Raw genomic sequence first — 14,453 nt, 5'->3', positions numbered from 1 at the left:
TACATATTGGACCTCCTTTTCACCTCGTCCCCCTTCTCTTTAACATCCACTATTAATAGACTTGTTTGTTCATTGCTATTACCTGGTCTGATTTGTATTTACTTGCAACATCACAAGAACAGAACTATTTGGGTTGAAATTTTCCAAAGGTGGTGTCTACCTCAGACAAAGGCAAAATAAAAAATCTAATTCTAGTCAGCATTGGTTTTGAGTAGAAAGCCAGGGGAAAATGCATTTTTAATAAGTAATGAAACCCTTCCCTCACTGTCCTTCCTCACCCCATCCTATCCCCTCTCCTCTGCTGTACAGCAGCAACTTGGCTGGTGGTTGCTTTACTTTCAAAGCTGTACTTACCACTATCATGTACACCACCTCAGCCACCCTCACAAACAATCTTCCCAAACTCAATCACATGAAAAATACTTGAGAATTTACCATTCACTCATTCTTACTAAAGCCCATCTCAAGCCTAACAAACTCACACCCTCAAGTTCCTTTCTGCATTGAGAGTTTTCACACTGCTGGCTAGGATCATCCTTGCAATTGCAGCTTCCAGCATCCAATTCAAGAAGTAGGAACAGTCAAAGTTAGCTCACATTTTATGCTTTCTTTAAAGTTCTCCTTTCTTCCTGGCATCACATGCTTTGCCTATACTGTCTGGATTTGAGGGATAGGCTCTCACCTCTCCTGCTCTGCAACTCAGAAGACCTGTGTTCTGGTCCTGCTGTTCTGGTGTTGTGACAGACCTGGGGCTATAAATTTAATATCTAGATATCCTTCACCAATGAAAAGGAAGTAACACACCTCAACTTAGAAGGATGCTAGGAGGTTGAACATTAAAACTGCTGTGGAGATGTCAGATGCTCTGAGTATGAAATCAAAGCTGCTCAAAGTATAAAACCAAAGCACCTTTCAAGTCAGAGCAATGGTGAGGTCATAGATGGAGGAAAACAAGAGGAAAAGAGCTGCCTGGTGTTTGAGCTGTTCCCTGCTGTTCTCCACAGGAAAAATCAATGCTTGCTTTATCCTCTACCTCTTGGATTTGCTGCTGGTGGTGCCTGTCACTGCTGCTACTCCTGGCATTGCCTGTCAGTGGTTGAATGGAGCTGATGAGACTCTCATTCATGACACCATTGTCCCAGAAGGGCAAAGAAATGCCATAAAAACGCATCAGTGTTTGTCTCCATGTTCCTGCTACAGGACCTTGTAAAAGTCTAGCCAAGTTTATCTCCCAGCTGTAAAGGCTGGAATGAGTCACTTCAGAAATGTAAATATCAGAAAATGGGTGAGTGTCCTCTTCATACATTAACTGAAATGAAAAGCCTTTCAGCAGTGGGCAATGGCTTTTTCAAGCTTCCACCTTGAAGTAGTGCAAACCTGGCAAATGAAATGGGTTAGCTGAATTGGTAGAGACTTTGTAATCTTTCAATAACTGTTGCTGTATTAATAAGGAAGAGATGGAGCACAAAAAAAAGTAAAAAATAACCTTAATTGTTTGGACTTTCCTACATATAATTTAAACCAGCTGCAAGAGAGACAGGGAAGCTCTGGTTTGAATATTCCTCAGGCTTACAACATCAAGGAGGTATGTTATCAGGAAAACTATCAGAAGAACATTTTACACCAAAACTGTTACTTTGGAGGTAACATAAGAGAGTGGTAATGGTTGTATGCTATTTATTGTACTATAGAGATAAAAACAGACCTTGATCCTTCCGGCTCTTTGAGGGAGCCATTCAGTTCAAAGGTAAGCTCGTACCAGGAGAGTTTGAAAAGGTTTTCCAGAATAAAATAATAATAATAACAAACCCCTCATCCCTCCACCCCACATTCACTAGTCAGCAGCCAAAGGGTTTTGAAAACAGCATCTTCCTTAGGGGAATAAGAAAACTAAAGAACAGCCCAGAAATGTCAGCAAGTTGGTGAAACAAGGCTGAAAAGCTGAAACAGGAATAGAGCAGGCCTGAGGAAGTAAAAATAGAGAAGAAAGTTTAATAAATAAAACTGCTTTACTTGATCGTTCCGTTCTCAGTATAGGTGGTCCTATAAAACCCAACCAGCGAACCATTCAGCCAGCCTTGAAACTTCAGGGTGAGTACATAGGGATCATTTTCATCAGTGACAGGGAGCTCTGCTGCTGCCTTCATCACTATGTATTCTTGTGGCTTGTACTCAAAGCAGTCATTCAGAACAATCTGCTGTCCTGAAGATTTCTGGAGTGTGGGTATTTCTGTAACCTTGGTCTCTCGCAGGTGAAGCCACAGGGCACTGGTTGGTTTTTCCAAAGCAATAGATATATTGACTGTCCCAGTGTAAGTGTCATTCTCCATTTCAGGCTTGATTTCCAGATCGTAGTGGACAGGCTTGACATAAGTGGGCAGCCTAAAATCTCTCCAGTCTCCAGACTCATCATTCTTGGAAGGACAGGGACCCAAATCCACTGGGGGAGGAGGCTGATCTGTTGTTGTCGTCTGATCTTTTGTTGTTGCCCGATCTGTTGTTGTTGTTGTTGTCTGATCTGTTGTTGGTTGCTCTGTTGCCTTTGTAGGTTTAGGTCTGCTCAATCCCACACCAAGCCCCACAGCAAGCCCTACAATGACCACAACTCCACAGATGATAGCCACGTGCTTTGTCTTCATGCAGTACCTCTTGGACTTTTCATCTTCAAAATCCATGCCCTCCATCTCTGCTCCTGGATCTGTTCTCAGAGCAAAACTTTAACCACAAAAAAGGTTATTAGTCACTTCAGCACTTGCATTCAGTAAATTCAGCAGTCTTGGTTTGTATTTTAATTGTGTAGCTATAGCTGTTCTCTGCCTGTCTCCCGCACCTCGCTTTCCACAGGACACTCAATTAATTAAAGACAACATGCATTTGGAGGAAATCTGAATGATCAAAAGAAGTGCAGCAGGGCTGGGAGACGGAGGGAACTGACACAGAAGAACATTGTTTCTGCCGTGCTCCCCTTATAAGCAGTGCAACCCCACCCCCCAGCCCCTCCTGTTCTGGCCTGAGTTAAATATAAAACAGTGCTATGTTAATCAGCAGTCAGGAGATGATCGGATGCCAAAGCTCTGTCAGCAGCTTTCAGAAGGAGCTTGCAGATAGAGGTGTAACTGCTCCAAACCTTCAACCTTCACCACTACCTCTTCCTTTTTTTCCTCTGCTGTGTCTTGTTTAGGTTTTTGAGGTTTGGGTTGGGTTTTTTCCCTTCCTCTTACTAACAAAGATTTCCTTGAACTTCCACCCTATAGTTTGTGAAATGACATCTCAAAACTTGCAAAGATCACATATATCTTTCAGTTGTTTCCTCTCTTTTTCTGGGCTCATTTACCTTTGCCGAGTAACTCAAGGCAGTCACAGACAGATGAATGCACAGTGGAACAATAATTTTTGATCACTGCTTCAAACTTTAAAAGTTGTCTAATTCCTCTCCCACTCACAGGGCCAGTTTTCCAGGAGATTGACCATAACCATGCATGCAAGCTGGTAGCCTAGGATAGCACTGCTTTGTTGGTCAGCACAATTACAGTGCTGCCTGTGAACCCTTGCTGTGAGGGACACTTCTAAGTATGATTTATGCACTAAAGATCTAATTTAGCATTTATTGCTTGTCATCACAATGTGGCACTTCATTGAAGCAAATTAACTGAAGAGAGCCTGATTCTGCTTGAGGGAACTTATTGTAAGTAAGGCCTTGCTAAGCCTGCAAGCAAGATGTTGCTAATGCAGTATGAAACTGAGCACAGCAGTAGTCTTGACCTTGCTTGAAACTGGACCAAAGGAAAATAGTGTAGAATAGAAACGTGAGTCCCTGCATCTTTTAATCCTATTTCTCTACTTATGTAGTCCAGCTGAGTAGATTTTTTAATCAGGCTCATCAGTGTGGTTTTATGCCTCCTGATTTAGTTTATTAGGAGACAGATTATTATCACTCTTTACATCAAACCTCCAAAGTTGTTTACACTACAACTCTGACTACTTATCCATGCCTTTCTTTTCCCTTTCCATTCCCTTTTTTTCAGATGGATGAAGTTTCACCTGAATGGATTGACACATCCTTCAAGTGAGAAAGTGAGATGCACTAAACTGGGGAATTTCACCCAGTCTGTTTAGAAATGGATCTGTTCATAAGCCACACTTCAAAATACTGTCAGTCACCACAGGGAACTTTAGCTACCCAGTTTGCATCAGCACTCTTCCAGCACACTGCTATTTATATATCATTTTGTTTTAAAGGCAAGGCTTTCCTACAAGAACAGAGAAATAAAAAGGCTTTTTTTTTTTTTTACAGATCATCACATTAACTCTTACATATTTTCAAAAGTGAGAAACTGATGCAAAAAAAAAAAAATCAAGCAGAAAGCTAAAAATCTGTTTCACATTATGCCTGTTTTTATTGTTTCCCATTTCTCTGCTGTGATCAAAACTAGATATGACATGGGAAACCAGTGCCCTTTAATGGATTGAGTAAGAATTCAACTTCTAGCAATAGAGCCAGCACCAAAGATCATAGTCTTAACATTTAAAACCATTTCATCTTTTCTTTTGTTCTGATTGGGCAAGACAAGGAAAAAAAGTTACAGTACACTTAAAAAAAGACATCTTTAGCCAAAGCAGGCCCTAAGTGATGAGATAGTAAATATTGTCTTGATTTCAGATATGGTTTTTACATCATTCCCATTTTCATTTTCCTTTAGCCACAAGCTTTTGTTACATTTTTAATCTGAAGATGAAAAATGCTGTTTGAGCTTACAGTCTGCAGAGCAGGTTATTTACTGTAGTTTTGAAGAGACTTGAAGATTTCTTCACTGGTAACAATCACCTCTTTCAGGAAGAGCTAGAAAACAAATGTGAATGAGCTAGTCCTAAACAGCAGATATATATGTATTTCTTCTCCTAAGCCTTGAAGACAATACTAGTAGTAAAGTATATTACAAGCTGTCAGTCAAGAGCAGTAGTGTAATTATACACAAGTTCTGGCATTGATCTTCTCATTGTAATAACTGAGGTTCTAAGCTAGTTGCAGCCAAAACGAAATGTAATGTATTTCTGGTATGGGTAGCTAAGAGCAGACTTACTCGTCCCACATGCGAAACGTGCGTGGCTACTGACATTCCTGCAGTCAGCCAGCAGTGCTAACAAGCCTCCAGCTGCCAGTGGCCCAATATACACGTCCAAGGATAAACAGGGCCCAAACAATTAATTCCTTTACACAGGAGCAATGCAGGAGGGCAGAGCTCCCAAAAGGAATGCCAGCAATTCCCCCTGTTTGGCTGTCCCCATGCAGGAAGGGCAGGGAACAGAATCTACCTCCCCAGAGGGGAGAGCACCATGACCCTGGTACACCATGATACTGGCAAGGTATAGATACTTTGTTTACACTCTCCACACCCACATAAGATGGTGGATAACCATCAGGGAAGTCACAGAAAGCCCCCAGCCAAGCTGCTCCAGCACAAACTACAAGCACCACTGCAGGCAAATGTTGGCCAAGCTTGGATTGGATTAGATTGCTTTAGTTCAGCTCCTAGAAAGAGATTTAAACAGTCTTTGCAGTCACCTGGGCAATGCTAGCACCTGTTATAATTTGTTTGGTGTTGATTTTTTTATCCAATCAATTTCACTTCAAACTAGGCTGTAGTTCCCAGTTTGCACCAGTTACCACAACTACCTTAACCCTGCCCCTTTGGATACCTAAAATGCTGGGGGGTATGGAATCACTGTGCTCTGCCATGACATTGCTGGTGTGGACATCTACATGCTTGTAGGGACAATATCCAGATAACTTTTCAGACAACTACCAGGAATGTAATGAATGTTAATTTTTATCCACAAATTGTCAGCCATTCATTTCCAATGTAATTTCCAATCTTAACTATGGAAAGTGGAATAAAATTTCTGCAAGTGACAGCCAGGATCAACCCTAGGAAAGGCCTGCTCCAGGCCTGCAGGGAGATGTCACATACTCCCAGGATGTCCTTAACTGAAGCTGACAATGAGAAAAGAACTGCTCTGGAAAGCATCAAGGACATGAAAATAAATTAAGTATATTAAAAAAAAAAAAAAAGAAAAAAATCCACTGCCACTCACAACAAATGAAACTCCTCTGAGCCAAGTCATCCTTGGAATAACATGAAACACTTACTGGGCCTATGCCAAGGAGCTCTTTGTCTCCCTGTGTCCAGGGACTTTAAGGCAACATGAGGGCAGCAGAGTCGAGGACCTCTGATTCCCTTCTGCTCTCTGAGCTGCCCTTGCTGCAAGCTTTTGGAATAATAAATGGATCCTCTCTGCCTCCATGAGGAGGAATTTGTCTCTCCTTATGCTAAAATAACACTCCTTCGATTTTTCATTGCAAAATAAGAAGACATGAAGCAATCTGCTGTAGTGACTGCTTTCTGGCAGAGCTGCACGTGTAGATTTCTCCCCTGTGGCCCCCTACCAAAAAAATCTTTAGGACATTAATTTGAGAAATATGAAACTGGTTAGAGTGTTGTTTCACCAGGTCAGAAATGAATGTTGTCAGAAACAATTCCCTTGTCCAGTGTTTTCCTGTGTCTGTAATGACTGATTTTGTCTCCATCTTTTGGCTTTGAATCCTCTAGTAATCATTAATCCCCTAGGGTTCACAAGTCTTAGTAATTACTGGCTTGCAGTGGTACTTGTTCCACTCACAATCTTTTTTATGACAGTTTTTAACTCCAAAACAAGTTCTTTTGGGTTTCTGTTGTTTGAAAGTGCAAATGTTTTGAACTGACTTGAGAAAGACAGTCAGGATTTGTTCAACCATAACTGTTTTCCCATTTAGGTCTTTAAAATCTGGACTCAGTTTGTGGGATACTGTTGGATGCAGTGCCTTGGCAGGACTGCATTATTTCCTGCTGCAGACTGACAAGTTGCATTACAAGTCCGTAATGCACCAGTTGAAATGCAGTGCAGCCCTAAAACTTATTCTTCTGTATCCCCTCAGCAGGTCAGTGCTAGGTGTTGTATTTATCACTAGGACTGAGGCTGAGGGGAGTTACCTCAAAGCCTGTTCTCAGTGAAGTACTGTGAGTTGCCATTAGTAGAGGCTTTGTTTTCTTCCTTTCTTTTTTTCATGTTTCAAATTCGTGGATGTAGATTCTGTGTCTTGAAATGTGAATGGCATCTCTTATGCTATTTATGTAAACAAAGCAAGTCAAACTGCATTCATTTGGTTTGCTCTATCATATCATGTCCATGATAAGATCATGTCATGTATCTTGTCAAATGAACACTTATAAAATCATAGAATGGCTTGGGTTAGAAAGGATCTTAAGGATCATCTAGTCCCAACCTTCCTGCCACGACCAGGCACATTTTCCACTAGATCAGGTTGCTCAAAGTCCCATTCAACCTGGCCTTGAACACTTGCAGGAACGGGGCGTGTCTCACCACCCTCACAGTGGAGAATTTCTAGTATCTAATCTGAGCATACCCTGCCAGTTTAAAGCCATTACCCCTTATCCTATCCCTATGTGCCCTGTAAGATGTTCCTCTGCAGCTTAATTAGGATGATACAGTTTGATGTGAAATTGTATCATATTCTATTATATAACTTCATCTTCCACTGCATTGCTACCAGGATGAGATTCCTTGTGTTCTTTCATTCTAATTACTAGCCTTTAATACAAAACCAGAATAGTCTGCATCCTGGTGAATACAGTTCCAACTTTCCAATTCTACCATGTTATATTATTTTTACATTTTTGTACCCTTTTTCTAGGTACCCTTTTTCTAGGTACCCTTTTTCTTTCAACATTGGTCATTAAAATAGTTACAGTTTATGGCTATGCACTCTTCACCTTGCAGTGTCTTTAAAAACATGCCTGAGGAGAATTCCGCTGTATCAACAAAATATGATTTAACTTATACAGAAAATTTTTCCTGATCACTCAACATGCATCTTGTTTAACAAATTCCTAAACAAAAGTGAGAAACAAGCTCTTATGATGTGACTTCCAAGCTAGCAGATTCACAGGAAAACAAAATAACAGCATTTTAGAAATTCCATGTGAAATTCCTTGATGAACTTTTGGATGCATTTTATCCTCATAGAATGAAAAACTTGCTTTCCACTCTCTTCACTTTGTTTTGTGAGTGAGGGTGATGCCTTACAAGACCTCCTCTCTCCACTTGCAATTCAGGACACTATTAATCTACACGATACAAGTTGCAGTTCCCTGAGGTGCCACCTCTGCCCTTAAGCACAACTGTATCACTCAGTATGCAGTTATATTGATCCATTTCTATGTCTAGAAAGCAGAGCACAAGAAGGAAAGCATTTTGATGGAGGAGACGTGTAAAATTTCCTTCCTACCTTGACTGGCGCCAGCCTGAAACTGTTAACCTTCAGGGCAAACTTATTTGTACTTGCCTTCTCCTTTGAAAGTCAGGGGAAGTTCAGCGGCCAAATGAGTGAAAACCAATCATCAGTCAGCCCAGCAGTGGTGTCTGCTCAGCATGGAGCAGACAATACTAAATCCAAGTATGATACTGGCTTCATTGAGCACATAATGGAAATTACTGTGGAAAACAGTATTTTCAACTGAATGCATGTTTTCATTTACAGTAAATTGCGGGTTTCTCATCTTACTAGAGTAGGAACAGTGGAAATAAAAGAAGTCATCAAACCAACTGGCAAGGCAGAATGGGAAGATCAATCATCCTTTTAATTACTAAAAGAGATTAAGACACTGAATCTTACAACTGTGTGGACTGGGGGTAATTCCATAACAATCAATAGCAAAGTGCTTGAGAATCTGAAAAAAGAGCAATGATAAATAATAACAGTGTAAAAATAATATGTAGCTTAGGTTAAGATACCTTGACTATGCCGTAATATAATAGCAAGGAAACTTACAGGACTTTCAAAGATAGGAAATTTGGCACAAATTAGAAGGAAACCTTTCATGTTAATATCACCTATATCTCATTCATGGTAGCATTCATAGTGAAAGGCCATAGATGCTGTTTACGAAGCACCTAATGCCAGCCACTTAGAAGCAGAACAGCAGACCGAGAAGATTTCTGATCTCTTCTGCTGTATAAATTCATATGATCTTTTACTGCTGAAGCTGCAGCAGAAGTTATTCCAAGTTGCATCTAAATAATTGCTCGTGTGATTTCCAGCACTAGAAAAGTCTCTTAAATGAAACCAAGTTAGTGAAAGAGGATACAATAGTTTAACATTTTTGCTTGGTTGGAGATGTAATCTCAGGGCAATTGTCTGTCAACATGTATTTAGGTTACGTGCAAGTCTGTTACCTGTTTCGTTTTCTTGGCCAGGGTGATGAAGCTGATGAAAAAGAAAACAATTGCAGTTGCATAAACTGTTTCATTTACTATTATATAAAAACCCCCTCTTTTCCCCCCTTTGCAAACAGGATTGTTGTTGTATTAAGGCATTTCAAAATGAATCAAGAGATTGGGGGATGAAAGAAAGTTAACAATTATAGATCTGGCTCTTTTCCCTTCCTCCCTCCCAGCTGAATCTCTCTGAGTGCAAAATGGAAATAGAACAAGCTATGTCTTTGGGACTTTCACCGCATTTGCTTCATCTGTTTTGCCCTGCATACAATATGTCTCTCTCTCTCGGACTAGCTCTGTTTTCATCAGTCCTTACCTTCCCATGCCCACTGGCAACAGGTGCTGCAGTGATTGGGTAGAGCAGGAGATAGACAGAGATCAGTGGACTGATTCCCAGGCAAGTCTCTAAATTGCTCCTCACACACACTTTCACAAGCAGGGGTGTATGTGAGGGGTGGTGAGGTGTATGCACTGGGAGTACCAGATAGCACATTTGCTTGAAAGAGGTGTCACATTAGGAAGAGGGCTGTGAAATGAACAATATTTATTTGATATCATCTGGGAGTCGTGTCCTTCACTGCAGGCTGAGCAGACACTCTTACTGGCCTGACTAGTGCCTCATTTTTATTTTTTTGCCTCTGAACTTCCCCCTGCTTTTAAAGGAAAAAAGCATTCCTTCAGAGCAAGAATCAGCCAAATGCTTTCACACAGAAAGGATAGTATTCTTTTCTATTTTAGCAATAGAGTACATTTTTTTTGGCCAACAGAAAGTCCTCATATCTAAATTAATTTTTAATATGACCAGCAGCATTCAAAATAATAGGTGTTCCCACACAAAGATGAAGACATCTTTACTCTTCAGGTATATAACTTGAGCTTGTGTGCAGCAGAAAAGTTGCCAAGGACATAAATGAACAGACCAGCAAAAATTAGCACTTGGTAAAGATTGCACTGAAGAAAAAGTAGTAGAAGCAAAATCAAAGAAATACAGGAATTTGAGATCTTACGGATGTTGAGTATTTCAGCTTCCTTCTAAAACCAAATGCAGAGTTGCATCCTTTATATCCAAGACCAAATGGAGCCAAGGAGGCTTACCATTGGGAAAATAACCAAATAGTGTCTTGGGCTATCCGGATTCTATTCAAGGTTTTAACCTCTTGTCCAACACTTTCTCCACTGATAGTCAGATGCCAAATGAGATTGATCATATGCACCAATTCACTTTTAATTTTGTAGGATTGCTGCCTCTGCTGTCCATGGAGAAGTTTAAATACTGGTGTTTTACAGGATAAACTACAGGATGGGATATTGCACAGCCAGGTATTTCCTGCAGGGCCTTCTTTCCTTTCTTACTTTAATTCACTTTTTTATTTTTCTTTTGCTCAAATCCCTATTATAGACTTTAAGAGGAACCTACCTTTACTGTAGAGAAATTCCTTCCAAGAGCTTCTGGCAAAACAAACCACAAAAATACCAAGAAACAGAAATTCCACAGCAAAATAATATGAATTGTGGATATATATCCATGATTAATATCCATTATAGATATGAATAAAAAAGCCAACTTTTTAGCCTCTGTCCTAATGTCTTTTGACAAACACATACCATAGTTTGTATATGCTGTTTTTAGGGTATTTCTGGTTCTTTCTGAAGTCAATAATACCATTTCTATTCACTGCAGAGAGACCAAGAAGTAGAGCATAGAATTGCAGGCCTCTATATATTACTAGATCTAAAGGCAATGTTTAGACATAGAATGTTTGATGCTTCTTCCTCACAGAACTTTTTCCTATTTATTTATGTACATTCAAGAGCAGCCTAATGGTTTTAGACAGAGCAGAGGCTTGGTCCTTGCCCAGAGACTGTATCTGCTGGTTTTAGATACAGAAAAGTAGGGCACTAAAAAATGAAAGGGGGAGTATGAAATGAAGTGTAAGGACACTTATATCAGCAGAGCCATGTGGGCAGGTGGGTATGTGCTATTCACTGTGATTATTTGTAATCCAACATATGTCATTTGGATTACACATAATTCATATTATCTGACAGGCTCTCATTCTGTTGCCTTCCTTCTCATAATGACACGACTTCAAATGAAGTTCTTTTAAATTAAATAAACTAAAATGTCTCTTCAGCCGAGAAGAGCACTGGACTCTCAGTCAAAGCAATCGCCAACTGAATTATCAGAACTCATATCTATGCAGTCAGCAATGGTTTTCAATACTGATAAATTGGTCTAAAGATCAAAAATTCAAAGGAAAAATTGTTCAGCATAGTTTTACAATGTCCATATCATACTTTTCCAAGATTAGAAGGTTGTTTCTGAAGCACATACTTAGGGTAACAATAAAGCAAAGTGCAATCTATTGAAATCCTTCTCACACCTTTAAGTTCAATATGACTTTTAGAATGGAAATAAGTTTTTTGAGGAAGATCCACTACTAAAGTGGTACACGTCAACAAAAAGCTAGCTCAGAGACAAAACTGCAACAATTTTCTTAATTTTATATAAAAATTTGTACATCAAGTCGACTATAAGAGCATCTCTGTACAAGATCTGAGTCTGTCTGCTCTAGCCAGAGGGTCAGCTGTTTTCTTTCTAAAGCTACGCCACCCTCTTCCTTCCATGTAACTTGGTCTGTAATATCTCTGTTATTGATGAAGATGTTCAAATCTTCACCCATGGATGACAGGAGAGAAAAACGGGAAAAGAAACTAAAGCTAATCACAAGATATGGAGTGGCTCAAAACAAAACTGTCTTTGTATTGTCTTTGTAACGAAGTTGTTAATGTAAAAGCACAGTGAACTCTGTTTCCATCCCCCAGTCCTTCCTCCTTAATTTTCCAATTGTCCAGTGTCCCAGTGCAGGACAGGTATCTGAATTGCTGATATTCTGGGGATATTTCACCTAAATTACAAAGGAATGCTTCTGACTACGTGGAACATTTTGGTAGTGCTGTTTTATCTATATCAGGCAAAAACGTCCAAATGTTCAAGATAGAGAAATAGAAAGGCCTTTTTCTGCTTTGCCAAGAAGGAGTTTGGTTTTCTTATCTTCCTGTAAGAGACAGCTGCACATTTAGTACTGGAGAGAAAGCAGAGTTCAGAGCCTTGCCTTCAGGCAGACTCACTGGAGTTTAACATGCTGCACAAGCTGTTCCCTATTGTCCTGTGGCACTATTTTGGCACACTCTCATCTGAGACTCCCAGATTCACATGAACCATTTTAACAAGCAGCCCAGTTTTTCAAGTGCTTCCTAGTGAACTCAAGCATCCAATTCACTGAATCTCCAGAAAAAAAAAATTAAATAATAACCCCACCCCCAACAAACAAAAAACCAAACAAAACCAAAAAAAAACCCCAACCAAAACCAAAACATCCAACCACCAAACCAGTAAAATTGTAATTTAATTTACGAGAAAATGTAAGTAGTAGAAAGAAAAATCAGTACATGCTTTTCAGGGTTATCCTGAAAGCTTGTATGTATTATGTGCTGCAGCTCTTCACTCCTGGAATCCTATGCAATTAAACCTTGTGTTAAACCCTTGACTAGATCTAGGCTTGCAGGCTTGCAGCCTCATTTTAACAGAAATATTCTGGTTATGCTCCTCTGATCATTTGGATCATTGCCATTGCCACACTGAGCTAGGTGTCTGCATTCACCTTGTGCCAGCCCTTTCCTGCAGTGTAGTAAGACTCAGGACTTTTTGTCTCCTGAAATATACTGAAAAAGTCCTGAAGAAAAAGGGAGTTGTTATGTTGCTCCAGGTCATGCATGTGACCAGCAGTGGTGTCCAAGCAAATTCTCTCTATGGCCTAGCGCCTTTTATCTGATGAGTGTAAATGCAGGGCTCTGTCATTCCTCTAGAAAATAAAATTTAGCACTAATCCCACAGCCTCACCCAGGGCAGAGCACCCAGTGTAGCAGGGATTAGAGTGGTTCTTCCAAGCAGTGCTGATCCCACATTCAGCCCTATATCTCAGCCCCTCTGAGTAGCTAAATGGGCTCCTGTCTGTCCCAGTAAGGGATACTGTCTGGTCATACTCTTTGCTAATCAAGGGAACTAGCTCAATTCAGACAGACCATCGTTTCTACTGTCTCTGATTTGCTTCTGCAACACTAAATATAATGTCTTCTCAAAGCATTTGCATTTCTCTTTTGTGATCAGTAAAGCCCCTCACACTTCAGTGCCTTTTATCAGGGGAAAATTTATAAAATTCACCTTCTCAGGTGTTTTCCAGCACAGGTTCACAGCTTTAGTAGTGTCAGAAATCATTGTAGCAGGGGAAAGAAAGTGCTTTTATTCAGCAAATCACTAAAGCTGCGGTCCGCCTGGGAACAGCATGAGCTAGTCTCTTAAATACAGTTCTAAATCCCTTGATCTGCTGGGATTTACGACCTCACCCAGAAAGAAAGAGGTGAAGCCAGGCAATGACCAGGGAGCAGAGGAAATGGCCTCAACTGCTCTGAATAAAAGCGCTGGGAAGAGGGTGGTCAAAGGAGGTGATGGCTAAAGGAACTTGCTTTCTAAGGTGAGGTGTGATGACTAAGATTTCTGTATTTATGCTGTGGAGAATGGATATATGTAAAAATATTTCCCTGGTTGGGCAGTTAATGAAGAAATCTGGTTGGCTTTGTTTAGTTTATTTTTGGCACCCTCATGACTCAATGACAGATGTATAACACCTCTGATTCAATTTCCTCTTCCATGTGTAGCCTCTTGTGTCCATCTCCCATCAATGTAAGAGCAGCCAGGACCAGACCTGTGTTTATGCCTGTCCCCAGAGCTGTGTGATTATTTCTACAACTTATATAATGGAATTCCAAAAGTTGTGAGTTAAGTAACTCAGCAGTGTTGGAAATATGGCTCTGAGGGATTTTTATATCAGATTATGATTTACCTTCCTGTTCCAGAATGTGGAAATGCATGCTGCTTTCCTGAGCTGCCTATCTTGAAAAGGTACTTTTGCTATCTCATGAGGACAAGCTTCCATTGTCTTACTCTGTGGCAGCTTCATTGCTCATTTATAAATAGGAACAGATGTTTCACTTTCATACCAATGAAGAACAGGTGTGGAGAATAAAATTATTTCCTCCCGATTTAGTATTGTTTCTCT

General features: G+C 40.2%; 1 protein-coding gene across 1 annotated transcript in view; it reads right to left on the bottom strand.

Moving 5' to 3' along the window:
- The window catches only part of ENPEP (glutamyl aminopeptidase), a 46,873-nt gene extending 32,589 nt beyond the window's left edge, over positions 1 to 14,284 (bottom strand). Inside the window, exons 1-2 of the mRNA XM_069013353.1 lie at positions 14,238 to 14,284; positions 2,014 to 2,715 (exon numbers count right to left, since the gene is read on the bottom strand). Coding sequence (XP_068869454.1) covers positions 2,014 to 2,684 — 671 coding nt within the window. The 5' untranslated portion in view covers positions 2,685 to 2,715; positions 14,238 to 14,284. The remainder of the gene's footprint in view (positions 1 to 2,013; positions 2,716 to 14,237) is intronic.
- Between the last annotated feature and the right edge of the window lie 169 nt (positions 14,285 to 14,453).

Source organism: Aphelocoma coerulescens, chromosome 4 (genome assembly GCF_041296385.1).
Source record: "Aphelocoma coerulescens isolate FSJ_1873_10779 chromosome 4, UR_Acoe_1.0, whole genome shotgun sequence".
In the NCBI taxonomy this organism is placed as follows: domain Eukaryota; kingdom Metazoa; phylum Chordata; class Aves; order Passeriformes; family Corvidae; genus Aphelocoma; species Aphelocoma coerulescens.
The sequence above is the reverse complement of the archived record's forward strand: the minus strand, read 5'-3'. Positions and strand labels throughout refer to the sequence as shown.